We start from the raw sequence: 26,930 nt of genomic DNA, 5'->3' as shown, positions 1-26,930 counted from the left end.
GAAGAGGATGATGAGAATATGTATTTGGATAAACAGGGGAACTGTTATGTTCCCACTGTGCTCTTCAGTTTCCTCCACTTCTGTGTGGATAGTGAGCGGGACAGAATTCGAGAGCTGTCTCGATCATCATGAAGCTCAGTGCCTGGTATTTCCATGTGAAGCACAGTGCGGAAAGTATTTTCTAAACTCATTTGTATTTGATATACTTGTTGAACCCGGATAGTAACATTTGTTGATTCAACACTGAGCATCAGAAAGGACGGTACGTGGATGATGTTCAAAAAAACGACTTTGAATCGAAAAGTTTGAACTAGAATGGCACTCAGTAGAGCAGATACCTCCGCCAAGGTAAAACAACCCTACACGTGATTAACCCTACACGAAGTTCAAATAGTACAAATATGAAAGATAAGTGGTCTGATAATCTAAAAGGTTTATTTTTCATAAAACAAAGTCCCAAACAGTGGACATGAAAACCAATGTAACACATATTTTACTCTTAACTGTGCATCTGGTCAAGAGAAATAAATTGAACACAGTTTTATATAGAAACACAAAATGTTATACATATAAAACAGTGAAACAGTAACACTTAGCCAATAATGTCTCAATGCACAGGAGTGCCTGCTTTGGTGTCAAAGTGTTTGCAGTCGTGAATGCAAATACAGCATTTTGCGCTGTGAATGATGAAGGAAACCGTTTCCTTCCCCAAGCCAGAAATGTCCAATGGGCCAATAAATAACACTGACACGTTTTCTGTAACACCTGCTCTCTGAGACTGATAGTTTCTGGAGTGATCCGCCTCCCCTTGATTCTGCTTCAGCTCTTCAGGATGATCCTCCCTGCCGAGGCGCAGCTCGACACATTTGTCGGGCGGATTAATCAAAACCAAAAACCCTAACAATGTTTCTGACCAAAGCCAAACTTCATTCATCCAAACGGCACAGGACAATTCTCACAGCAAAGCAATTCTCGTGATCATATATGTCATGAGGGCAAAGTAAAAAAGTGACAAATGGGCTTGAAACCTGACGACCTCTGGGCAACATGGGAAAACATCTGGGGCATTGGGCAGAAGTTTCGGTTTCCAATGACAAGCCTCCTTATGAGGAGCTCTCAACTACATAAGGAGACAGTGATGAAAAGCTCCAAGGTCCAGAGAGATAGAGGAGCCACACCAAGCACTCAAGATGACAGATAGTTTACCTCTCGGCATGTTTGCTGCTTCACTGCCACTTATCACCAATGGGAACTTGACTCGTGGTAGGTGCCCAACTATGGTGGAATCGGAGGAGGCCCTGCTGAAGAGAAACATCCAGACGAGACAAAGTCATTAGTGTTAAGTCTCATGTGAAGACCAATAACCTGTACGTTGACGTTATAAACATGTCGTTTTCTGATTTTGTCAATTAAGGCACCAGATCACTTCAATCTGATTCAAATCCAGCACAATGCTCATCACACTGCTTGATAAAAACAGTGCTTTTTGAATTTTATTCCCAAGACAGTGGTTTATTTCACAGACTGTAGTCTCCTGGTTGTGAGAAACCTTTCAACTGCACCGGGGAACCTCCAGCAAATGCCCATTGAATTGTGTATTCACCTGCTTTGAAATTCCTTCTTCTTTTAGAAGTCACGTAGTAACAAAATGTGTCAATGTCACTTTGAACTAAGTAACTGTATTTATAGTTTCATCAGAGCCTCATTTTGACACGGAGCCCTATTAACTGAGCTCTCCACACACATCTCCCTGTATCTAAATTGGTAGGAAGTCCATCACGGAGGTGAAGAGGGACAAAATAGGCCAAGGACTCTCACAGAAAATAGACTGTGACTCGCTGAGGGGCCAGATCGTCTTGGGAAAGGATGTGGATTAACAGTGATACAGAAATGAGGATTGCAGTGTGATGTGAAGAGGCGCTACAGGGCACGACGGCGGGGCTTGAACTGCTGAATGTTGGTATGAATAGAGGAGTGTGGTGTGAAGTTCATTTACTCAAGTACTGAAAGAAGAATGTTGAGGTATTTGTACTTACCTGAATATTTTTCTTTTTATGCAACTTCCTTCTTTCTGACAGGGAAGATCTTATGACGCAATTTATTTGACAACTGTTGTTACTAGATACTTCACAGGTAAGGATTTTACATTTCATTTATTCATTTCATATGGTAATAAACAAGGTAATGACAATTAGGTTAAAGTAGTTATACCACACTAAAAACAGACTGCATTACAAGTTAACATAATGGATTCCAAATTGTACTTACCTTAAGTAGGCTATTAAAGTATTGGCAAGTGTGTCAGCCCCACTGACATTGTTGGCTCATAAACTTTAATGCATTAAAGTGTAAGCAGCACAAGTTGCGGTTGATGAAGCACATGTTAAAGTTTACAAGTGGAGTATGTATTCTGCAAAGTTAATAGTTATTTCAATGTAGTAGAGTAAAAAGTAAGTGCTGGGAAGTAGATGTATAAAGCAACATGAAATTGAAATATTGAGAACACAGCCAAAAAAATGAATTTAGACTATTGCTAATGTACTGACAGTATACAGCCCTCTGGTACTACATCTGTGTGATAAATGTCATTGTTTTGAGGGGGATTAATGTGGTGACAACTTCATATGGCATAAAAAAATATATAATAAACACAAATCCCATGTTTTGTTCACTAGCACTGCCACACACTGGTGACAGTTGTCACTGCATGGTGATGTGAAAATCAACGGTTACCATAGTCATAGTTTCAAAACATCAGCCCATCTTTATTTACAAGTCCATACATTGCAAAGAAAAAAACCACATAGGTGGTGGTGGGCTCAACCATACAGAGGTACAACTGTGATAAACGAACAAAGAGAGACAGTCAAAATTTAAAACAGTCAAATTCTGTGGCACATCCTCGCTGAATAAAATTTCCCTTCAATTTATCATCAGGAGTGAAGATGCAGTTGGCCGCATTTACTGAGTAAGGTTTACCATCTCAAGTACAGACGCATGATGGAGATATTTAAACCTAAACATTTTTAGCTCATCAGTTACTTTGTCACTTTCAACAACGATGAAATAGACTGAGAAATTATTGAGAATTGTTGAAGAAAATCTAGAAAGACAAAACATAATTTTCAATTTCACCGCGTACAATGACACACCGATGGGCACATTCTTGTTCGATCCAAACACATAAGTCAGTAAAAACTTTTTTTCACACTGCAAAATACTAAACTACAGGATTCCCAGTCGTGTAGGAATAAACAGGATGGATGAACCATAGCAGGAGTGACATAATTGGAAGTGAAAATGACCAAACAGCGAGTATTTTCTTACGAGTGGTTATTTTTGCCTAACGTTTAACAATACCAAACACTCACAACTGGCTCTTCACATAGTCATTCATTGTCTGTGTGAGGAATGAAGACATGTGGAACTTCGTAACGTTAAGGATGGAGGGCACATGTGGGAAAACCACAGGGCAGGCATTGAAGCGTGGGCTGATTAAAACAAACCCATGGCACTTGGAGCTAATAAGGGAACAAAACCAGGCATTGGAACAGGCAATAGATCCGTGGTAAGGCGTCAACGACAATATTCATTGTGACACACACACACTGACGTAAAAGCTCTGCTTCACATAACTCAGTTGTCTCTGCCCAAACTGAAATCACCTCTTTGATGCCACGTCAGTAAAGAAAATATCAAAGAAGTGATTTCATCTACCAATTAGCTAAATGACTATGTAAAAGACCCGCTGAAGCTTATATCTGTTGTTGCCTTTAATGGACACACAAGCATCCTTTCATCAATGTATTTCAGTTTGGGATTAAAATGAGTGCCTTGTGGTTCAGTGACTGTTACTCTATATGCTATTCACAAAACAAGCACATTTGCAAACTCCGAACTGAAATGCAAAAATTAACGGCAAAGATGTGGATGTATTTTTCCCAACACACACACACCGTTGATAAAATACACTGCATCTCTGCCTGCGCACGAGATGGTTTCATTTGAAAAAATATTTTTCAAGTATGTTAGAAGACTTCTTTACACAACTGAAAAACTTATTTGCATCTTTTCTATGGAAAATTCAAAAGAAAGAAAAATAACTTCGGACTCTTTACATAGCAGGATGGATACGATGCACCTTAAAGGGACATTCCTCAATTTAAATCCAAGAACACCGTCACAATGGTTTGGTTGTCAGTGCCTTCTTATAACACAACACCCCAGATTTGCAGGGACCATGTTACTGGACAACACTGGCACCAGTCTGTTGAGTCCTTGTTGAAAATAAATTTGAACATAAAAGCTTTTTTTTCCTCAGGGAGAAATACACTGAATGCAACATGCGACGCAGTGCTGAACTGATTATTGTTATCATGACCTAGCAGGTCACCCCCTCACACTGCACTGGGAAGTTCACATTTGGATGTGAACATCAGGGACGTAGTGTGGGTTTTTTTCATCTGAGGCGGACAGCTATTGCCTTGGGTTTGAGGAGCAAGGTTGTGGATCCATGGGTACATATTCCACAGGCAAAGGCCTAGAAACAATGAAGGAGAGGGGGGAAAAAAAGCTGAACAACATCTAAGAACACACAATAGAGTCATAACATTTTGCCACTGAAAACATAGATCCTCAATTACAATAGTTTGGTTATATAAAAATAAAAACAAAAGAAATACAAAAACTCTTCTATCCTGTCCTGACTTACATTGAACAGCAGGATCTGGTGGTGATGATAAACATGTTACTTCTGTTTCACAGCGGCAGTATCTTCTTCCTTCAAGACAAACTTTTTCCTCAAAGCTTCTGAAATCAGAGATGCAGAGTCCTCCTCCCTCAGGGACGTACAGCCTCTGTTGTACCTGCAACGACAAGCCCCCAAAAACATAACCTGCTGTAAGAACTTTTCAACGTAAACAAAATGCCTTGATTAAATGTAACAATTCGATTATGTGTGAGGGGGAGCAGACCGCTATTTTAAATCAATATATATTTGAAAGCCTATTAATAAAGACTATTCTTTGTAATATGAAATCTAGGGAAACATGTTTATTGATTTGCTTTGCCACACTTGAGTGAGAGTTTAGCTTAGCATCCATACTGGAGAAGGGGAAACAGTTTGCCTTGCTCTATCCATGTGTTAAAAACACCTAAATGCATACACACCTAAAAAAAAACTAATTAACACACCGTATGACAGCTTTGCAGTGTTTGGTCAAACGGGCAACCCTCACCTGTCTTTGCTCATCTTCATGCGGTTCATGTCCTTCAGGATGTCCATGACGTCAGCAAAGCTGGTGGACTTCGACAGTGACACTGTATCCTCCTCAGCCTCACGGAAGTCCATGCTGGGCCTGTCCAGGTCAAAGGTTGCCGACGCCGTCATAGAAACTGGCGGCAGAGGGTCAGGGACCAGCTCTGACACCACAGAGACCATATCTTTGTCATCTTCCTCCTCTTCCTCCTCTTCTTCCTCCTCTGTGACATCGCTGATGACAAAGGAAGCAGCGGCTGTGGCAGCCGGCTGGTATGGTGCCGTCTCGAAAGGCGCCATGGAGAAGCTCATGCTTGTGTCGTCGGGGGAGAGCAGATCAGGAGTCAGGGGGTTAGAGCCTGGAAGAAACCACCAAAGCAGAGGAGAGAAGTGAGAGGTGACGTTATTGTTATTAAGTTTGAGTGGGACACTGTCAAGAGAAATATCAAGTCTAAACGTCAAATCTTTTTTTATCTGTCATTTCCTATGTAAATTCAGAGCATGAGTATGGACATGCTACAGATGTTCGCAGTAGCTCTCTTCCGAGAAACTATGACTACAGTCCAATAAAATACATGTGAATACCTAATACTTTCGCATAACATCCCTATTGAAATGTTAAATGAATATTGCCCGGCCTCCACAGAACTGCAGAGATCATCTTTACTCACTGACCTACAAACTAGTGCCAAGACATCTTAGTACCAAAGCGCTTTACGAGAATCAAGGAGGCCGACTTGGCAACAAAAGAATCACAGCCACATTAAGACAGTAACTCTGCGGTGAAACACGCTCGCATAGCCACGACAAAGCGATGTTGAATTTACATTGCTAAAAATAGCTTTGTGAATTAGAGTCTTTACTATCAATAAGGAGAGTGTAAATTTACTATTTCTTATGTCCCTATTATTTTACCTCTATCAAATATTTCAGATCTACATTTCACACTCTACTTTCTGCTTCCTACCAGAATCATTTGACACAATCTTGGCGATCTGTGCACGGAGTCTGCTGAGCTCGTCCTGCAGGGCTGTCGTACGATTAAGCGCCGTGACCCCAGGCTTCCTTAATCCCTCCACCCTTTTGCCCTCGCGACGGAAGTTAGGCACGGACGAGTTCCTGTGGAGCACCAGGAGAGGCGTGGGCCGCCATTCGTGTTTTAGAGGACGTGCGTCACTCCTGAAAGCAGAAGAGAGATGATAAGATGATTAAAAAAATGACTACCTTGTACTGCATATCTTTATGCTGCAAATATGAACCTTATCATTTAAATCGTCTGGGTTGATGCAGTTAGAGAGAAGTGACTTGTGGCAACACCACAGGAGTAGTGATTGTTTATATACTCACCGGACTCTGGCGTATGTCTCCTCTTCATCTGCAACAATCCAAGCTATATCTGCAAAGGTTGGAACCAGGGGGCCATCCATAGGCCGAAGTGCGGGTAGGCCTGGTAGTTCCTATTACACAAAGAGTTTATGTTGTACACGTCTAAATTATTCAAGCAATATTATTTCTGTATAAAAAAAGGATATGATATGTACCTGGAAACATGCCCTTTGTGGAGGTTTGAGTGGGAGTGTAGAACCTATTCTTCTCACAACACTGCGGGTGGATCCGTGGGGCTTATTCTGCCAGATCGGAATTACTTCCTGTGAAAAAATTATAATACTATCAGTGAAGTCGAGTCAAATTTATTATCCCTTCTGAGGGAAATTGGGTTGCAGCCAGATGTTAAAAAACATAACAAACCATCAGACAAACAACAGAACGAGACAAAGATGAGTCTAAGTTCGGTGTTCAAGATAAATTGCACTGCCTGGTGCCATCATTTGTGCAAATTCAGCATATCAATTGCCATAAGGAAACTTTGAATTTCTTTGTGACTATAGAAAAAGGACAAGACCAATTCAATAAAGTTCTATAGAGCAGAGTCATCATTTTGAATGCAGACACTCAACCCTCTGGGAAATGAGAGTATACATTAAAATCAATGCTTACTGCACAGTTTGCACATTCATGTAGGGAAGGGGCAGTTTTAAGTTAAAGTGTTAAGTAAAGACACAAACTTACTGCTTCTGTTTCCATGGTGACGGGGGGGGGGGGGGGGGTCAGTCTCATTCACTGAGAAGTTGCACACCAGTGTTTGCAGTGGCTTAGGGCGGAGCAGCTCAGCAAACAGATGTCATGTCTGTCCCACTGCCAACTCTTGGGATATAAATTAGTGATTAGTCAGAGCATCTGGTGAAATAAACAAGCAGGACGTCTTCAATTGTAGCAGTGATTTAGAGGTAGTTACTCAAATTACACAATATTTCAAAATTTAGACAAATGATGAACTAGTTAAATTACTTGTTTGAGTAATTTCTTGCGTTGGTCAGTACAGCCTCTTAATTTACAAAAAAGGCCCTTTTCAGTGTCACTAGAGAATAAATAATGATCTTTTGTATCATCAGGTGGTTATTAAGAGTAATATTCTAGATTTTGGCCCAACTAATATCTTATAATGTAGCCTATCATTAATCAAGTGGCCTTATTACGATCAACGTTTATGTTTAGCCATGAGAGGCACAAAAGACCAGTGGTGGAAGAAGTGTCTGTCACCACAAAGAAGTATCAAATAGAAATATAGTCAGCTGAAGTGTAAGCACCTCAAACTCTATTATACTTAAATTAGTTAGCAGTTAAATAAATGTTACTTTCAATCGATGCAAAAATCAAGATATCACTCTAAAAAATGTTTTTACATTTTGACTTTCTTTTTCCAAAGGTTTGGCGAGCTCACCAGAGTTTAATCAACTGCATCATCATCTCATCATCAACACATAAAGGAGTAAAGGAACAATCATCAGTGTTGACACAGCTGACCAGCAGCTTCTTAAATTCAATTCACGGCCCTGCTAGCCGGCTGCTCTAACCAACGTTACCGTCGATATAAAGAGATAACAAAAGGCCTAAAAGAAGAGACAAGACTTTAGAGTTTTTGATTTGTGTACAGCTTTGATCTGTTCGTCTTTAGCCGGTTGCTACGGGCATCAAACACAGACGCACAGTGAGTTAGCTTTAGCACTAGCAGCACTAGCAGCGGCCCCCGGTGTGACCCTCAACCGTAGACCGTCGTTTCTCCTCGTGTTTCGCTTACACTCGTGAAATGCAAAGGAGACCGCAAGAGTGCAACTTACGGTAGATTACAGTTGAATCTCTGAAAGCTGCAGCGTTGAATTGTTTACGAGTCGCGGCTTCTCCTCTTCGTCTTTCAGACCTCAGCAGAGTGTTGTCGCTAACCAGGCCGGAAACCTGTGTCTTGCTTTCCTGGGATCTGATTGGCTGACGCACCGATGACCTCACTTTTTCCGAACCAACCCTAGAGCGCCCTCTAGAGGTGGACATGAGCACTTGTTGGGGAGGTCTCACTGGGGGAATTCAAGAGCCTCGAAGACAGGCGAAGAGGGATTTTCACAACCTGGCAAGCCCAAAAGTTATGACCTACAGTTGATCCATAAAACATCAGAATCTGAATCAGTTTTATTGCCAAGTAGGTAACAGGTTACATACGAGGAATTGTGTTGGTGTTATTAAGGTGCATGTAGCAGTCAACATATATAAGCAGAATTAGAAAAGAATATAGAATAAAATAAAATCAAATAAAATAGAATCAAATAAATTAAGACAAAATGAAATAAAATTCACACTATTTACAATAAATTTACAATAAATATCGGGGTCATAGATGGTTAAATGTGAGTGTGGTGGATTAAGTTAATATAACGTGTAATGTCCATGGGGAAGAAAGGGGGGTGTCAGTGGGGGTCCCGGGCCTTGTTGGTGACATTACTGGATTATGCAATGTTTTTACTATTTTAACCATTATTAAATCAATTAATAACAGCTTTAAGACACTTTATAAATCATGCTTTACAAGAAAGTGGTATGGATATATTTCTGGCCAATCTTTGATTCTGTGATTGACAATCCACAAGCTCTGGAAGCAGGCAGGGGAAAAATCTTTGAAATCATTTTTTGATTTGTATTTTCTCTTTCCGGGATTATTCATTTGTGTAGTGGGTGTAGAAACGCCGGTTAGTTAAGTGTTGGTGAAAATATTACATTGAATATTCATCTTTCACCAGTCTCATGGATACTGCTCAAAGATGATTCTGCGAAAGACTTTCGTCTAGATGGTTCCCTCCCACCTACGTCCGCCTCCGCCGACTGCCTCCCGACCTATCACGACCGGGCAGCAACTATCTTGACAACAATCGGCGCGTCAGTCGTCCGAGCCCGCGGGGCTGTTGTCTGCAGTGATATCACAACACTGCAACATGAAGACGCCCGTCTCCATCTCCGGGCGGGACACAGGTCAGTGAACATCTGACTGTCAATGCTTCATCTCTGCTCGGACGCTGGTGTGTTTTTCCTCCCCTCCCTGCCAGGGCCGCTGTCTCGATTATTCTCTCATGTCGTCTGACACGCTCACCTCCCTTCACTGGTGATGCGTTCACGGCATTGACAGGAAGCAAATTGCCGTCGGGGTTTGGTTTGTTTCTGGCCATAAAGGCTGTGCATGGGGACGGATGCAGGACGAAGCTAAGCTAATAATCCCGTCGTTGCTGTTAATTCACAGATGACACCGGGCTAATGGCTGTGCCGGAATGAGGCTTTTTAGGGAACCGGATGCATTCCATCATGGCATGACATGAGTTTAGTCTATGTTTAAATACAGCAGTGCACTTTTGAGAGGTCTGTTCAATTTCCGTGTTCAGCCGTATTAATAATCTATTCAACTTTAGTATAGAAATGTGAAACTATTCAGTAGAGCACAATCTACCTTATCCCCCCCTTGGTCAGCAGCCACAAGGTCAGACACACTGAGTGCAAACTCACTCAAACACCAATCATATGCACCGATGACAGCTTTAATTGAATTGGAAAGCCGGCTCCATTATGGGGCTGAGTGTCTAGCTCACTTCCTTATGGGGTCATGTTGCTGCAGGTACAGTAGAGCTTTTACCCTCCCTTTCTCGCTCCACTCCCCCAGCTCCGCTGATGTTGATCAAACCTGTCATGTGTGTAGGTGCTGTAAACTGGGGCAAGAGAGGAAGGAATGGTGAATAAAAGGAGGTAGAAGGATGCCAGCTGAGCCCCTCATCCCTCTGCTTCCGCCACCGCTGCCAGCTTCAGACTAACGAGAGATAAGAAAATGGCTCAGTCCTTGAGGAGGCCGGAGATTTTGGGAGCCATGGACCACGAGCACAAGAGGGACAAGGGCAGGAGCAGCTACTTTGGCAACGTCAAGAGCAGGTTAGGCCTCTAAATACGCGGATTACTGGAAAGGAAACGGAGGAGAAAGCTCCAAGTAGAAACACGTGACAAGTCTGGCTTGTATTTGCTTTCTCGGATTCAGGCACGCTATAATTCATTCTTTCATCAGAGGGTGACATTATTTTGGATTTAGTCGCATTAATCCCAGACCACAATACAAATATAGAGGGGTTTTTATTTAGCACATAGTGCATATTTTTCACCAGCTGGTTTCATCCACTGTCACTGAAAGACGCTCCATCACATACAGAGCCTCATGTGGGTGAGAGCTACAGCACCTCGCCAGAAACTCACTTCACTATCCATCGCACAAACAACTCCCACTCCCCTATAAATAACTCAGATTGTGAATGCTGCTCTGTACAGTGGTTCACACTTGAAATAGTTAAATACTTGAATCCCGGATTTAAAAAAAGGGACAGCACAATCAATGTTTGTGCATTGAGAAGATAGATCAGCAGAAAAATTGATAATTAAAAAAGTCACTAACTGAATTTTGGACGAACCAGTGTTTCAGTGGGAGAGGCTGTGGAGATCATGTCAACCAGATAAGAATCCATGAGCTTCTTTATAGACCTTGAATAAAGGCATAAATCCAGTCACAGTTTCCACGTGATTCTAGTAAACTCACGTGGTGATTTCATCTGAATGTGACATTTTATGATTCATAGCTGAAATGTCAAATTTTAATTGGATGAAAAGTCTCAAAACAATATCCTCACCTGATGATCACCCGATTCCCTTTAAAGCAGCTGACTAAATCACTATTTCCATATTAACAATGGTTTATATCACTATTTGTAATGTAATTGAACCTAAGGGGAATCATCACCTGACTTTCCTTCAGCTCTATGGAGAGTTTTAACATCTTTCAACTTTTTGTTTGTACAATCTACAACTTTTACTGTTTTTGTTCACACTCACTGATCCTGTACTGTCCTGTATTGTGTTAAACGCAATGCGATGAAGACAAAACAATATCACAAATTACTAACTAGCTAACAAACCAGGAGTGTGCACTCACATAATTATGACATGAGCGAGTTCCAGAATTGAATCCAACTGTTTGTGTGCGCTGTGATTAGAAACCTACTTGAATAGAGCTCATTGCTTCAAAATCTTTTTAAAAAAATGTCTCTTTTCTTCTCCATCTGTCAGGCTGGGTTCCAAGCTTCCTCCTGGCGTCTCTCAGCCTCCACAGTTCGCTAAGCGGCCCTGGGAGACTCCGCCTCAGGCCCGAGTGATGCAGGAGTCCACACCCATCAGCCAGCGTCAGCACCAGCCCATCATGGGCCGGCCTCTCAACCACATCCCCCACATCAGAAACCCCAAGCTGCGGCAGTACTACCTGCAAGGTGCCCCGGCCGTGTTGGATATCTCCAGGCAGGGCGCAGGCTGTTTGCATTTGAATAGAGGCAAAGTAGCTGCGGCATGAGTTTGAATTTGCATTTTACGAGCCTTGTGGCAGTTGCACGTCAAGTTATCGTCACACAGCGAGGACTGGCAGTCGCATGAGCCGTCTATTAATCCTGTTAGCAAGGAGGGTTGCTGAGGCATCGCTTTTTCATACTTGTGATCTGGTCTGGAGGTTTTGTCCTGAAGTATGACAGAGATGTTGTTGTTCTTTAAACCTACAGGGACCTCATGGGATCTGAGCAGTACTGCAGTGAAGCAAGAACATATGGCTAGAATGTCAGATGACAGCACAGGCAGCAGGGTGAGTCACCTGCTTTAGTTTTGTTTGTTTTTCACTTGATGTTACCTCTTGTGTGCACAGACGGACGCAGCTCTGGGAACTGGTGGGGGGAGAATTGGGAAGTGGCTACACGTATGTATCAGATGATTAGTTATGTCAGTGCAACGTTGGTTTATGGTAACCGAAGAGTCTGATACAGAGCGTTCAAGGTTCAGAGACGAGTGTGTCCGAGCTGTCACAGCTGTTGTCCGACACCATGAGGAAACAGCGTCTGTTGCAGCGCCTCTTCAAAAAATGCAGCCGGAGGAAAATGTATTCGGATGTTTATTCTAAGGTATTTGTCAGCTTTTTGATTTTGCTGCCGATCTGTTAACTATGAATTAATCAAGCAAGTGTTGTTTTGTATAATCATGAGTCTGGAAAGTGTGATGGTGATTATATCTAACTTGTGCTCTATCTGATTCTTTTGATCCCTTCTTGGAAATTTACAATATTCTCTTTGTTCGTCATTGTTCTCTTTTTCCCCTCTTCCTTATTCTTGTTCTTTTCCTCATTCATATCATTTTTGGGGTTTATTTCGAAACTGGCTGTAGAAGAATTGTATGCCTTTAGTACATTTTTTACAATTTTGAAGACAGACTCTTGTTTAATTCTGATATCAGATGTGTGTGAATGTTAAATTGTGTTACGAGTTTTTACAATTGGTAAACTAGTTCAGTGAACAGACCAGTTTTTGATGTATCTTCAACTTAATGGTGATGCAGTTTGTACCGTAGTTTGTAGATGCTATTGAATGGTATTTAGCTATATGATGCAAGGGGATTTATTTGTGAATTGTTCTTGAATTATTTGAAACATTCAAGATGTATGTAGGTTGAGATTGAAAGTATATTTCTAGCTGCATACCAACAAATTTTTAATATCTCGTTTTTAGTCTCAGGAGTGTTTTTGTTTACGATAATGTTTATCCAGATATTCAGTGCATATAGTAATGCACACAATTATGCCCACATCCAAAGACACACCCACAAGCCCACACAAGCAACACCATTTTCCAGTGGTCACATAATCTGTCAGGCGCCCGGAAATCTAATTTAGGTCAATGGATCCATCTGTCAGTGGACGACAGTTGTGGAGCTGATGTCTCTCTCCAGCTATTTCAAATATTCACTCGGAAAACAATGATATCATTTTATTCACTGGTTAATGTCCAGCCTGATAAAGCAAATGTGGATGTGGATTGGGATAGGGAGTCTGTGATGATGTTTAAAAGGAGCTACATTTCCTCAATATCGAATGTAGGGTCCCGTTCTACGAGTCACTGTTGTGGGCAGCTTGATGCACTGGATCTGCATCATTTAGAAACTCCACTAACTCATACAGAAGTAAACAAAAACTAAAACATTTTCGAGTTCTAGAGTGATTTGTAAAAGCACTATTCAGAGTGTGTGTGTGTGTGTGTGTGTGTGTGTGTGTGTGTGTGTGTGTGTGTGTGTGTGTGTGTGTGTGTGTGTGTGTGTGTGTGTGTGTGTGTGTGTGTGTGTGTGTGTGTGTGTGTGTGTGTGTGTGTGTGTGTGTGTGTGTGTGTGTGTGTGTGTGTGTGTGTGTTTTTTTTTCAGGGTCTCCATGGGGACACAGTGTTCAGCATCTCATCTCAGTTCAACAGTAACGGTCCGTCCTCCGCAGAACTGAGCCACTGTCCCTCCCATGCCTCTTCAAATGTACCCTCTTCATCTGCTGCTCTCATCACTGGAGAGGTAAGTGTCACCTGTGAGCACATGATGGCAGCTGACGTCTAACTCACATATTGACTGTGTACATTAGGTGTGTGACAGGCTGGAAATTACATAATTTCCCCCCCGTTTTTGTGACTCTTGTGTCCGTCTTTAGCTGCAAGTTTTTAGCTTGAGGCAGGAAGTCTGTTGCTCCACCTTGAATCAAGTGATCAGTACTGTACTTCGCCTTAAATCTATCCTATTAGCAAACTCAGTGTATACAGTATATAATTTATAATCTCCCGTCACTATCATTTTAATTTCATGAATTGTTATATCACAGCGGTAAAACTAGGCCTCCATCCCCCCTCATCCACAACCCTCATTTAGAGCTAAGATGTGTCGACAAACAAAGAGAAGTGGGGAGGTGCAGGCCCGGAGAAAGAGGAAGTAGTCACTCCTGTCACTGGGTTGTATCTATTTCAATGTCAGAGCTATTCTTATCATGGCTTCCATTCTGAAGCAGCTGGTCGCACCAAAGGGAAAAAACACTTCCACCGGTCAAGGATCGTCTAAACCACGGCTGAACTCAGGCTCTGATCCGAAAGAGAAGCCACAGGCGGAGACGGACGGAGAGTGTTTGGACATGCTCCCTGCTCCACCACACTCCCCCTCACCAGAGGCAGAATATGACAAACTACTGGTAAGGAGAATAAATATCATGTAGATGTGTATTAGTACAGTTTTGTGGTACTTGTACCAGAGTATTTCCATTTCATGCTAATTTCCATTTCCGTCTGACTACATTTCAATGGCAAATATTTAACTTTTTACTCCACTACATTTGTTTGATAACTGTAGTTGATAGTTACTTTTACGATTAAAAGATTTTACATACACATTTTGTGAATAAATATACAGTATATTTAAAGTTTAAATTTCAAATTACAAAAAATTTCAAAAAGCAAGTGCTTTTTTGTTTACTGTCAATAAAGTAAGACTCTGGCAGTGCAGGTGCTCCTCTTAGCTTCTAATATAGCTTCAGTATATGAAGAAGCCACCAGCACAGAAGAAGGGAAACAGGTTCTTTATGAAACAGACTTGATCACATAAGTGGTCCCTCTTACTCTGCAATTCTCAGCTGTGGTGAGAAAAAAATGAGCCCCATGAATGAACAGAACGTTACCATGGAAACATGCACAAAAAAAACAAGACTGCCATCCTAACGTTACAGCAGATAGAGCAACATCACTCTGAGTGTTCTGTGGAGGCAGAAAAGGAGAAAACACAAGAGAGAAAAGGTTTTTACAGCTTGATTTGCATATGGCATTTTTAAAAACAACGAGAAATGACAGAAAATAGAAAAAAAACTAATTCCTAAAGATTAAGTTATCTTTTTTTAACTTACAGTTCACTTATTTGTTGTTATTTTGTCCGATATAGCCCCAAACGCCCAAAAACCCAAATATATTCAGTTTACTATAATACAAAAAAACAGCAAATATTTACATTTATAAACCTTTTTTTTATTTTTTGCATATCAATGACTATAAATAATTAATCGATCTTTGATTATCAAAATGGTTTTTCACTAACGGTTTCGGCTCTGATTTGATCATAACGTGTTATCTATTTATCGTATTTATCTGACACCATGTGTGATGCTGACAGGATGTGGAGGCGGTGCCGTTGCCTGATGGACAGCTCTGCTTATTGGCTCTCCCACCAGAGTGCTGCCAGGGGGAGGGGCCGGGGGCCACGCCGTATCTCAAACTTTTCTGCCGCTATATCACCGACCGCAAGGTGGGTGGCGGGAAGACTTCTGTTTCATCTTACTTCTTGGAGTAGACATTTGTCGACGCACATAAACATTGTCTGTGTCTGTCAGGGGGTCGTTTCCGGGATCCTGCTGGTGACTTCCAATAAGATCTTCTTTGACCCGTGTAAGACTCTTACTCTGGTGAAGGAGCACGGCTGTGAGGAGTACCTCCTGTCATGTTCTCTTGACAGCCTGGCATCCGTGGCCTTCTTCTCTGACATCTCACACATTCACTTCAACACCTCCCAGCAGAGGTCAGCAACAATTCACCGTCCCTGCAAAAAACAAACAAACAATACAAACACACTCTTGTTACACGAGAAGTCAAGACCATAATCCTTTTCTTTCTTTCAGAAGAAAAGGAAGGACATTTTTCCAGAAACTGAAAACCACCAAGAGCCGCGCAGACAGCTTCCCAAACCACAAGGGGGAGTCACTTCCAGCTCTGGTGTCTGCAGCCTCATCGGATTTGTCCTGTCTGGATCTGAGCCCGACCAAAGAGGTCTCTGGAGATGAGGAGGCCGGGACCAGGGACATGGCAGAGCTGGAGCCTGTCGGCAGTTCGCTGGAGCTGCTGTCTGAGGCGTCTGTCGGAGACCTGGGAGTGGCTGTCCTGAGCAGCACCGCCGCCTCCTTCTGCTGCGGAGGTCAAGAGGAGGCGGGTAAAGTGAAGACGGAACCGCTTCAAGCTGATGACGCCAAGAAGAGTGAGACCGCAGGTACAAGTGTGAATTAGGATCTGCATGTATTATTTCTTTGTTTTTATTTCCTACAGTGTGAGTCAACCCTTGTTTTCTTTTTTCCATCCAGTGCCTCATAGATCGTCAGCAGGTAGTTCCGGGAGCCTGATGTTTGTGCGCCTACGGGTTCAAACGTCTGCGGGAAAGAGACAAGGTGTTGGAGGTCTTCACCTGGGGTCAGCCAAAACATTACCCCGAAGAGACGCCTGGCTCGCCCTTTCACAAGAAAGGTAAAGTCACTGATGGCAGAGGACAGATCTGTTCCGGTGCTCACAGATTTAATAGGTTAAACAACTCTGAATCCCACATTTCCAATGTACCAGATTCTTCCAAACTTTTGGCAAATTTGTAATTGCGACAGTGTCTCAAACTAAAGCTCCAAAATAACCCTAATGATGTCACTGGGGTAAATTTCTTTTTAAAGTCCCACAGTGCCACAGAAGACAACTGTGCAGGCTGTGTAGTACTGATTAAACAGACAGTGTGTCGCAGTCACCAGCTCTGTTTTCCATTAAAACACGACCAAACCTTCATGTTTCAAAATTGACACCCATTCACAACATTTTTTGCTCGGGAGGCTAAAAACCAGTCACTGCTGTTGTATATTAACCCTCTCCATCCACTCGTTTCTGTAAGTCAACCTTATTAAAAAACACAAACATTAACCCTGACAACTGTGGAAATACAAAGGCGGATCTTGGGGAAATTAATATTTCAACAGCCATTTGAAATGTTCACTGTGAAAGGCCTCCACATACTTACTATGTAACAGTGTTGGGAGAAGTAACTCGGTGCAATTACTCAAGTACTTCAGACTTCTGCTCAACCCATGAAAAGCAGGATTGTCTAAAAGCTCTCTGGCCAGCGTCTCCCTTCTCCCCGTGTTGACTCATTGTTGGCTCATGTTTGTCATTGCAACATTTCTAAGTGGCTGCATTCTTTTCCCCTCCGTAGCTCGGACGAGCTGTACGCCTACCTGACACACTGTCGACCGGACCTGTGTATACTTGAGGGGGAGGGGGGCGATGAGGAGGGGGAGGGGGAGGCGGACCGTGACGAAGAGGAGTTTGTACTGATTGAGGACAAAGAGGAGGAGGAGGAGGATGAGGTGTTCCAGAGGCACCGCGGCTCAGGGGAAGACTGGGAGGTGAGTGGGTTCGTTTCGGTCTGGCCAGTGTTACTTGGGCATTTTGTGGAAATCACACACAAACCGACTCATCGATGTTGTATTGGCAGATGGTGCTGATGGAAGAGAACGGGGACAAGCCGACCCTGGTCGTTGACAGGGAACCTGAAGGTCTCAGTAATATCGTAGAGAGCAGCCACATTTTGGAAGCGTCACATGTTCGAGAGGTGAGTAACACATACGTTGTGTATTCTCTGATCTGTGTGCTGGAGCCAGCTGCACCAGCTGGTTGTAAGTACATCACTGCCGGAGGTTCGTGTGTCATGTCCCTCTTAAGGTCCAAGTAATTACAAGCTACGTTCCAATAAGTGTTAGACATTCAAGACAAAGGGCATGGGTTTAGTTTCAGAAGTTGACTTTACTTGACAAGTAACCAGATAACCTCATAGTTAGGAGGTTTATAATAAAAATCTCTATATAAGAATTAGTATGTGTGGTTTTGCCTGTTTTAGTTTAGGATTAATAAAAACACCACTTTGTAAACACAGATTGTTTTGTCGATCATGTTTTAATAAATCATTGGATCAATAAAACACTCTTCTTAATGTACAAACAGATTGTTTCTTCTGAATCTGTTTAGTAGTTCGATGTCACGATCATGGCCCTGTTTATACTGTTTTTCCATTCCTTCCTTTGCTTGTCATTTTCCATTTTTATTAAAAATTGTTGCTCCTGCTTTCCAGTTATGTAAGGAACTCCCCCCCCGGACAGTGAGCTGCACCTGGCAGCTGGCTTACAGTACGTCCCGGCACGGCTCCAGCCTCAAGTCGCTCTACAGAAAACTCGGTGGCACAGACTCCCCTGTGCTTATTGTCATCAAGGATGCACTTGATGAGGTAAAAAAACAACAACACACATCTCCATTGTCAGTGTCTCCAAGAGGTGTCTTCAAAAGTTTCCCCAAAAATCCTTGGCGAAGGAAGAGGTCTTCATTGTCTCTTCTATCTACTTTTCTTTTGTCTTTTTCCTGTAAAGCACTTTGCTGCTCCTGTTGAAAATTAAGTCCCCTTGTGTGCTTGCTTGCTGCCTTTTATTATTATTATTAACGTGTCTTTTGACTTCTATTCATCAGATATTCGGGGCCTTCCTCTCTCATCCCCTGAGGCCCAGTGAGACATTTTACGGCACCGGGGAGACGTTTCTCTTTATGTTGCACCCTCGCTTCAAGGTACAACTGTCAAAACAACGCTACTGAGGGGATTTTTTCCGTTGTTTTTTTCTTAGCTCGGGAAAATTTGGAAAAAAATCTGCTGGACATCGCAAACTCTAAGGTCGAGGGTTTGGATAGCAGCGGGTTCTAAAATTTCCCACATCTTGTGTATTTGCTATGTGGTAATTGTGCCTTTTGACTCTGCAGTGCTTCAGATGGACGGGAGAAAACTCTTTCTTCATTAAAGGAGACTTGGACTCCTTTGCCATTGGTGGAGGCAGGTAAAGTGGTTTTCCCCTCTCTTTCTCTCTCATATACAACATAGACTTGTACTTTGTGTAAAAATTATAATGGATATTCAGTCAAACCGAATTGTAAAAAGTAAAGGCTCAGTTTGATTTTCTTCCCCACATCCTCTCTTCCCTCCGCAGTGGGCACTTTGGTCTGTGGGTGGATGAGAATTTGTACCAGGGCCACAGCAGCCCCTGCTACACGTTCAACAACTGCTGCCTCTCAGAAACTGACGACTTCCGAGTCATGGAGCTGGAGGTGTGGACGTTCAACTGAGGGGGCGGAGAGACTCGCCACGTCGCGGCGATTCGGCTTCATTTAGACAGCATTTATCACTCGCAGCTTCTAGCTCACTTCATGGTAACATCCATTTAAAAAGAAAGCATAAAAAACTCATTAACTACATACTGCAGGATGTGAGCAAATGTGCTGGATTCTCATGAAGGGGAATGATACCCAACAAGGCTGATCTTGACCAGCTCGCTGTCCCAGAGTGGGGTCTAACGCTGGACCGTTTTTAACGGTTGACTTATTCCCGTGGGTTTTCGGACACCAAACGGAGTTGTGCTGAAAATGTGAAGAGCTGGACTGCTACGAAACTGGATTATTTGAATCTTCATTTTTGGACGAAGTGAGTTACAAGTCTGGGAAAATGCACTTTGCTCTCGATGTGAATCAGTAACTTTATGAACAAGATGGTACACCCGTCTAATGCATGTCCCCACTTTCACACAGATGTGTTCAGTCGAGGCTGAACCCCTGAAACAGACTGGAGTCGTCTAAAGAATGGATCTCTAACCCTGCACGTGTACAGCCCCAAGTCCCACTGACGTAATCCTTCTCTCAGTCAATGTTCATTTCTATGGGTTTGTCATCATTAGCATCATAACTTACCCTTGAAAATAATCATGACAACACTGGGAAAAAAAACAACTACTTGCAATGACAAGTCCTGATTCATGACTATTCGGAACTGTTTTTTCATTTCAAGTGATGACTGACTCACACACTGTTGTGGTGTATTATTACTGCAAATTAATGCAGTTCTGTTGTATCTGTAACATGCTCTCGCTCAGATAGCCCCGGTCTACTTTGCTTACTTTGTACAGTATTGTAGATTAGTCATTAAAAATCAGCACAATGTGAAAAGGCCAGAAAGAACACAATTCAATTTGTAAAAAAACAAAAAACAAACAACCTTTTATTTCACCATGTAAAAAAACAACAATGGCACTGGTAGGTTACAGAATAACAGTGTTTCTCCCCTTAAGGTTTCAAACAGTTGACAGGACCATATATGTGTTGTACCGTTGCACTGTAACTAATTCAGATGAGTTTCCTTGATCCCTTGAGGGTATTTTCTTTTTTGTACAACTCAAAAATGTGAAAAGTGGACTAATTTTAGGTTCAGATTTCTTTTAGCCGAGGTAAAGACACAAGCAAACACTTTATTTTACTACAGTATCGTGTGCCTTTCAGTTCAGGGATCAAACAATTTTGCAGAGGAAAACAAACAATTTGGTTCCATTGAGTAATATAAATATGAAGTAGGCAAGCGACCTCTGTGCTCAACAGCTGCCCAGGCTGCAAGCCAGCCATAGGAAGAAAGAAAAGGTTCTTTGGTGTGGTAACAGCTTCCTCTACACACAAAACCTGCACAATATTTCGATATTTGGTTTAAAACTCAAAAGTACAAGAAAACAACTGAATTAATCGTTTTACATGGCACCGCCCTGTTTAATTTTTCCTGCTGCGTTTGTCCCGAGAGACAGCGAGGGGGTTGTTCCCTCCAGCAGCCTCGGCAAGCACATCAGGCGTTGCCCAGCCCCGAGAGAGCTTTCAGGCAAAGCCTTCACAAACTGCTGAAGCAAGACTGGAGGCGGCAACTGCTCCGGCGCCGTCTCTGGGTTCACCCAGCGGCAGGAAAACTCACTCGGCCGTTAAATATTGCACATGCAGCACCGGGATATAAAAGAAGGAGTTATCAAATAATGCGTTGATGCACTTATGATTTGTCTTCGGGATGGCATAAGCATTTGCCCCCAAGAATTTTTTTTTATATCAAGATTAATCAGCAGCTAAAAGCAGAGAGAGCAGATCTAAGTGTGTTTACATATCTTTGTTACTGCTCAGTTCAAGGCCTGTTACTATCTTGACAGTTACAGCGGAGTATATGTCCTGTTTGTCACAATACAAATACTGTATATAAATCCTAATTTGTGCCCAGGAGAGACGCCCAGATAAATGCTAACAAACAGGATTGAAGGCAAAAACGTTTCTCAGCTGCCAACACTAATGAGACAGCTTCTCTACACACTGTAACTGTAGGAGGGTTTTCTTTATGTGGGATCATTACCCAGAGGAATGTTTATCATTTCCTCCAGTCTAGTCTCTCAGGCTCTATCTCTCTCACACACACACACACACACACACACACACACACACACACACACACACACACACACACACACACACACACACACACACACACACACACACACACACACACACACACACACACACACACACACACACACACACACACACACACACACACACACACTACTGTGCCAGGTACTCCTTGGCTTTCTCCAGTCCCTCTTTCAGGAAGCTGATGTAAGTGGATGTGGACGGGTCCTCGAACCCTGCAGAGAAGCTGAAAGTTGCTCCTTCTTCTTCTGGTTTCATGGCCGTCTGGTCCAAGAAGAAGTTGGCATTGATGTGGTGGACCTGAAACCATGCACAGGACACAGACTGAGCAGATGATAAAGACGGCGCTCACAGTCGCAGCAGGTGCACGACCAAAAACTCTGCAAACTCTGCTCAGGCCATAGAAGGTGATTTTAACCAAGTGGGTTACAGATTTAAACTTGTGCTGTATTTAATGCCAAGATTTTTAATCGAACACTGGTTTCTAGTATTTATAGTTCTTTTTTAAAAACAGCCATTGATGTATTTACAGTGTCTAATTATCGTTCTATACAACAGTTTTCATTATTACATGCACCAGTTTCTCACTTCCTATCTATGCACTAGAGGGCATTCAAAGGAAAAGATGCATGGATGTAATCCACTCTTACTGTTTTTAATTCTATCTCATTGATATCAGCCTCACTGGTCTGACGGGTGTATTAGGTTACTGCTAATTTAATACATAAATGTCTTATCAACATGAGTTGATGATATTATAAAAATACTTACAATGGTTCCATTGGGCAGTGCCACCATCATCTCCACGGGGAAGTTGTACCTCTCCAGATGTAAGCGGGCCTTTTCACTCAACACAGTGTTCTGCTCATCAGCCTGATAAAAGAAGAAACTTAACTGCAGCAACAGTAGCAGCACTGAAAACGAAACAGCGTCACTTCAAGTAAAAGCACGATGATGCATTTTTTCCCCCAGTCAACTTGTTACTGAATGTCTCACCTGCATGTTCTCCAGCTCTTTGACCAGAGACCAGCTGCTGATGAAGCTCTGGTTGAGCAGGGCCAGGACGGGCGAACTTTCCAGGACTGTCTCCCGGAGAGTTCGCCCCGAACCTACAGAGGTGAAGAGAGGAAAGAGAGAGAGATGTTGAAAAAGAAATGCCATAAAAATACACTAACATGTATAATTTTGCTTTTAAAGCAAGAATATGAGACTTTTGTTGAACTGCAGCTACAAGGGACAGTAGTGTAATCATGCTAAACAGAAGCTTAGCTAAAAGAGGAAGTTACATAGTCTTGCTTTGAAAGTGTCTCTGCTCCGATACAACGCCAGAGGCCTGAAACTTGAATTAACAGACTGTGGCTCCACTTATGAAGCAAAGAGTTATCTTTCTTACAGGATAAAACACAATTTCCTATAAGTCAAGACATTGTCAGTAATGATAAATTAATATAGAATTCATTTGACTTTTACTGACTATAAAAAAAAGCCTTAAAGCCTTAAAATGAAAATCTTACGCCTCTCAGACGTAACTGACAGTGCACAGTGCTGTGAAATAAACTACTTGTGAATGATCTAACCTCAGCAGGACTGGTCGTCTAATGCTCCCCAAAGCAGAATGGAATGCACCAGCTTCCTCTCCGCTTCAGCTCGCTCAAAGGCCTCTGAAAAGGGGAGGTAGGACACCTGGGCAGGGGAGCGATGAGAAACAACTGAGTGCACCAGCCAACCAAATGCTTCATGCCAAACACAGGGGAAAACATACGCGATGTGGATGTTTACCTTCTTGAAGGGGTAGAGGGCGACCTCCATACGTCGAGCGGCGTCTTGCCGACTGATCTCTGAGGTCCAGTGGATGTCCTCAAAGACAAACTGGATCGGCTCACTGCTGCGGTCCCGACTGTCTATGATATTGCCCTCCTCGTCCATGATGATGGACGGAGTGGACGGGCCTGTGGACTGCAGCTCCAACTGTAAACACATGAAATATTTTTATTCATCAAAAGATTTTATATACTTTTGAATGTGACAATGCATCACTGCAGCTGTACCTGCGGCAGGTATCCAATGTCCACCTCCATGTTGCTGCTCTCACTGGCCCCGTACAGCCACTCCATGTCCACATTCAGAGACCTGGGACATAACTGGACATGTCACAGTGGCTCTACAATACAGTGGTTCACAACAGCACTGGGACGCAGTGTTCGGAGGTTATACCTGTCATTAGGGACATAGAGGTGGAAATGGCGGACATGCGATGCGTCTTTAGAGAGGACAATGTTTCCAGTGAACTGGCCCGGGGTCAACCAGAAAGGAAAGTCTGGAACATCGTTGAGCTGGAACTCTGCATGAATCCTGCAGAAGAAAACAAGTGGTTGAGTCTCTGTGTTTATGAATTTCAATCCTCTTAATCAATAATTCTATAAACTAAACATTACTGCTGCATTGCAAAATGTCTGAAAAGGTCAGCAAGTCAAACCCGGTGACAGAAAAATATAACCGTACATTAAACGTACAGTATAAAAATGGCAGTTTAAGTGGATCAGTCTCTGCACGCTGATTTTAAACTAAAAGCAAATGGCTGCCTGCCAGACATTAATCAAAAAAAATCATGACATTGTCTGGACACAAGTCAGCACTAATGTAAAGTATAATTTCTAAGTTAATAATAATAATAGATGAAAAAGGCATGTTTGCTTCTTCCTCACCTAATGGCGATGTCGTAATAAAAGTCGTTGCTGGCACGGATGCAGGCGATGGCGCCCTGAGGAGCGAAACGTGATTTGATGAAGGGCCGAGGATGGAACATGCTCAACAGGGAGTGGATGAGAACCTGCAGCAGTAAAAACAGAAGCCGTTAGTATGCGGTGTTTGGATCACAAGTCGCAGCCTAATAATCCGTTACTGAACAGGAGTGTTAGTTTGGATTACCTCTTTGCCTCTTGGTGTGGGAGGGTGGTAGCGATTGTTGGGCAGGTATCCAGTGAAGATGTTGAGCTCGCTGGGAATCACCCACCACGTGTCTCCCACGGCGGCCTTGTTCTTTGGGGGCAGGAAGACCCTGAACTGGCTGGCGGAGAAAGAAGACGAAGGCACCGCTGGGCTTTTCCAAGACCGCAGACCACTCAGAGAGCTGTGAGTAACCTGAAAGAGACAGGGATTCAATTCATTTCTTATCGGTAAACAACAACAAAAGAATCTGTTCAGAAGAAAAAAACTAAGAAGAAATGCTGCTTTATGTGACAATTGTCATTGTTGATTCAATTCTTGGTTGCTTACACATTATGAATGAGCTGAGTTCACAAAGAGCTGACTCTGACAGAGAAGATTTACCACAAGTGAATAAGTAGCATCTTGTTGTGATGGTTCTTTACAAAAGTCGGTCCGACCTTTCAGAAATCACAGTGAATATTTGACTATATCTAAATCTCTTGGTGCAGCTTCTCCTGCGTTTTTTTTCTTTTTTCTTTTGAGCTAATCCATGACTTTCATCAAAGCATTTCTCCACAGAGCCTGTACAGTAGAGGAGAGAAAGCGAACAATAACCCTCCTGTATGAACGAAGCCTGGAGAACTTCTGTCTTGTCTTACCCCAAGAAAACCATCCTTGCTTTTTGTCATAGTGTCGAGCAGCAGAGGCTGCATTTTGGCCTCCACGGTCAGAGTCTCTCCACTGGGATCATGGATCTCTTCCTCCTCAAAATCCATAGGGGGTGTAATCCCTGCGAGGGAGCGGTAGGCATCATACAGTTAGTGTGGGGTTATATCAGGCGTGTGACGTGTTCCTCAGCGTTACTTAGTGAGCGAAGAGAAGGAAATGAGAAGGACAGACACAACATACCTGTGAGTTTCTCGGCAATGGGTTTAAACTCCTCCGGACTGAGATAGAGGTCATGGTCGGTGTCCAGGGAGGCGAAGAGAAAGAGCCCCTCGGCGCCTAGAGTTCGAACACTCTCTTCCTATTGGAGGGAACACAAAAGCCATGGACAGACGCCTTATTGTACTTTCACGTGCTTCAGGGATTTTCAATGCAGCATCAAAAATTGGGCCAGCGAGCCATCATATCACACCAAACACAAATAATCAGGAAAATGTCAAACTGGACAGAGATCAGACGACTTAGAAGATGGTGCAGATTTGAGGAACTTTTATGTTCCGGTGTGGCATTCTGTCTTTAAAGAACTGTAGTGTTTTGTCTAAAGCGTTCATCCGGCCTCAGCAGTCCAGTCGGGACAGAGATCAGCCCAGAGGCCACAGATTCCTCGCATGTGTTTCAGTCGGAAAACACCCTCTCTCAGACAGATGCGTGCCTACAAGCGCCTGTACAATGGAGGGGAGAGGCCGGGGAGGGAGGCACAAGAACAACTTGGAGACAGTGAGTGTAGCCAAACGTGTGTGGATTTACAGAGGCTGAGTTTTAACAGCTGGGACTCAGAGGCACAACCCCCTCATAAAACACTGGGGGGTGGGGGAACTGCAGATGTGGTGTTTTAAGGCGACTGATGTCTGAGAAATAATTATCCTGAACAAAACACTTCATGACATATACCAACTAAATGTTTCCAGAGAAATCTTACAGTGAGGCCAGTGCAAAATGTATATTGATATTACTTTGGCATAGAGTTTACAGTAATGTCAGAGTCAGAGTGGGGAGTTAGAAAACACAGAATTAGAAAAGGAATATAGAATGAAATATAAATGGAATAAAATTCCCCCCGTATACGATAAATTTACAATAAATGTCGGGGCCACAGATGGTTGAACGTATGCATGTTTTATAATCAAGATGAAAACTATAGACATCCCTCTCAGTTCTCAGACCGTGTGCAACACTATCTCAGACGAGCATCTCACGTGACGTTTGACGAGCTGCGTGTCTTGGTAACACTTGACCCCCCAGCCGAGGACAGGGACCGCGGCGACCACCAGCAGGGTCCACATCCCCCGGCACATCCAGGACCCAGAGCCCCGGCTCCGGTGCCCATCCTCCTCGCGGGTTCTGTTGTCCACGTCCGCGGCCATCCTGGATCTCCGCCGAGGCTATTTACACGAGGGCATGTCCCCCCCTCGGACAACGTCCTTGAAACCGACAATAACGCTCGGGTGTGAACTTTCTCCCTTCAAAGAAAAGTCTTCGGAAGCCACCGACACGTCTGTGGTGCTGTGGCCGGGGGCGGCGTGTCCTTTCCGGCCGTTGCGCTCGCTGGCGGCAGCTGTGAAGCGTTAACTAGCACAGATTTTCTTATTTCCCACATCCAACCTACAGACATATGTCTGTGGTCAGGGTGCGTCAAGCGAGCAACTACGAGGCAGGACAAAACCGGATGTTTG

At 43.1% G+C, this 26,930-nt stretch overlaps 3 protein-coding genes across 9 annotated transcripts; 1 reads left to right on the top strand and 2 right to left on the bottom strand.

The window, feature by feature from the left end:
* Nucleotides 1–2,741: 2,741 nt before the first annotated feature.
* On the bottom strand, nucleotides 2,742–8,592 carry mtfr1l (mitochondrial fission regulator 1-like). The gene is made up of 8 exons (XM_035610569.2): nucleotides 8,437–8,592; nucleotides 7,328–7,462; nucleotides 6,799–6,906; nucleotides 6,605–6,714; nucleotides 6,225–6,436; nucleotides 5,238–5,616; nucleotides 4,712–4,865; nucleotides 2,742–4,540 (listed from the first exon to the last, which is right to left on the bottom strand). The coding sequence occupies exons 2-7, from the start codon at nucleotides 7,373–7,375 to the stop codon at nucleotides 4,748–4,750; spliced, it is 975 nt and encodes a 324-aa protein (XP_035466462.2). The 5' UTR covers nucleotides 7,376–7,462; nucleotides 8,437–8,592; the 3' UTR covers nucleotides 2,742–4,540; nucleotides 4,712–4,747.
* An 83-nt stretch (nucleotides 8,593–8,675) lies between these two features.
* Nucleotides 8,676–20,327, top strand: si:ch211-15d5.11 (oxidation resistance protein 1). Of its 7 annotated transcripts, XR_007032180.1 has the most exons (18): nucleotides 8,677–8,789; nucleotides 9,385–9,613; nucleotides 10,329–10,555; nucleotides 11,735–11,991; nucleotides 12,214–12,293; nucleotides 13,892–14,029; nucleotides 14,511–14,690; nucleotides 15,659–15,790; nucleotides 15,876–16,060; nucleotides 16,161–16,525; nucleotides 16,617–16,776; nucleotides 17,501–17,693; nucleotides 17,783–17,899; nucleotides 18,416–18,568; nucleotides 18,805–18,900; nucleotides 19,090–19,163; nucleotides 19,314–19,804; nucleotides 19,909–20,327. XR_007032180.1 is itself a non-coding variant. In XM_047337595.1 (17 exons), the coding sequence occupies exons 3-17, from the start codon at nucleotides 10,455–10,457 to the stop codon at nucleotides 19,447–19,449; spliced, it is 2,364 nt and encodes a 787-aa protein (XP_047193551.1). In that variant the 5' UTR covers nucleotides 8,676–8,789; nucleotides 9,385–9,613; nucleotides 10,329–10,454; the 3' UTR covers nucleotides 19,450–20,327. The 7 variants fall into 7 exon arrangements, 6 of the variants coding, with proteins under 6 accessions (XP_047193551.1, XP_047193550.1, XP_047193548.1 ...); XM_047337595.1 differs by having other exon boundaries at nucleotides 8,676–8,789; nucleotides 16,164–16,525; nucleotides 19,314–20,327; XM_047337594.1 differs by having other exon boundaries at nucleotides 14,514–14,690; nucleotides 19,314–20,327.
* Nucleotides 20,328–20,339: 12 nt separating this feature from the next.
* Nucleotides 20,340–26,899, bottom strand: selenon (selenoprotein N). The gene is made up of 12 exons (XM_035610529.2): nucleotides 26,454–26,899; nucleotides 25,441–25,558; nucleotides 25,191–25,321; nucleotides 24,532–24,744; nucleotides 24,309–24,433; nucleotides 23,818–23,955; nucleotides 23,652–23,733; nucleotides 23,383–23,571; nucleotides 23,181–23,286; nucleotides 22,600–22,712; nucleotides 22,375–22,476; nucleotides 20,340–21,903 (listed from the first exon to the last, which is right to left on the bottom strand). Exons 1-12 carry the CDS (start codon nucleotides 26,619–26,621, stop codon nucleotides 21,736–21,738), a joined length of 1,653 nt encoding a protein of 550 aa, XP_035466422.1. The 5' UTR covers nucleotides 26,622–26,899; the 3' UTR covers nucleotides 20,340–21,735.
* Nucleotides 26,900–26,930: the final 31 nt, after the last annotated feature.

Source organism: Scophthalmus maximus, chromosome 15 (genome assembly GCF_022379125.1).
Source record: "Scophthalmus maximus strain ysfricsl-2021 chromosome 15, ASM2237912v1, whole genome shotgun sequence".
NCBI classification, from domain to species: Eukaryota; Metazoa; Chordata; class Actinopteri; order Pleuronectiformes; family Scophthalmidae; genus Scophthalmus; species Scophthalmus maximus.
The sequence above is the reverse complement of the archived record's forward strand: the minus strand, read 5'-3'. Positions and strand labels throughout refer to the sequence as shown.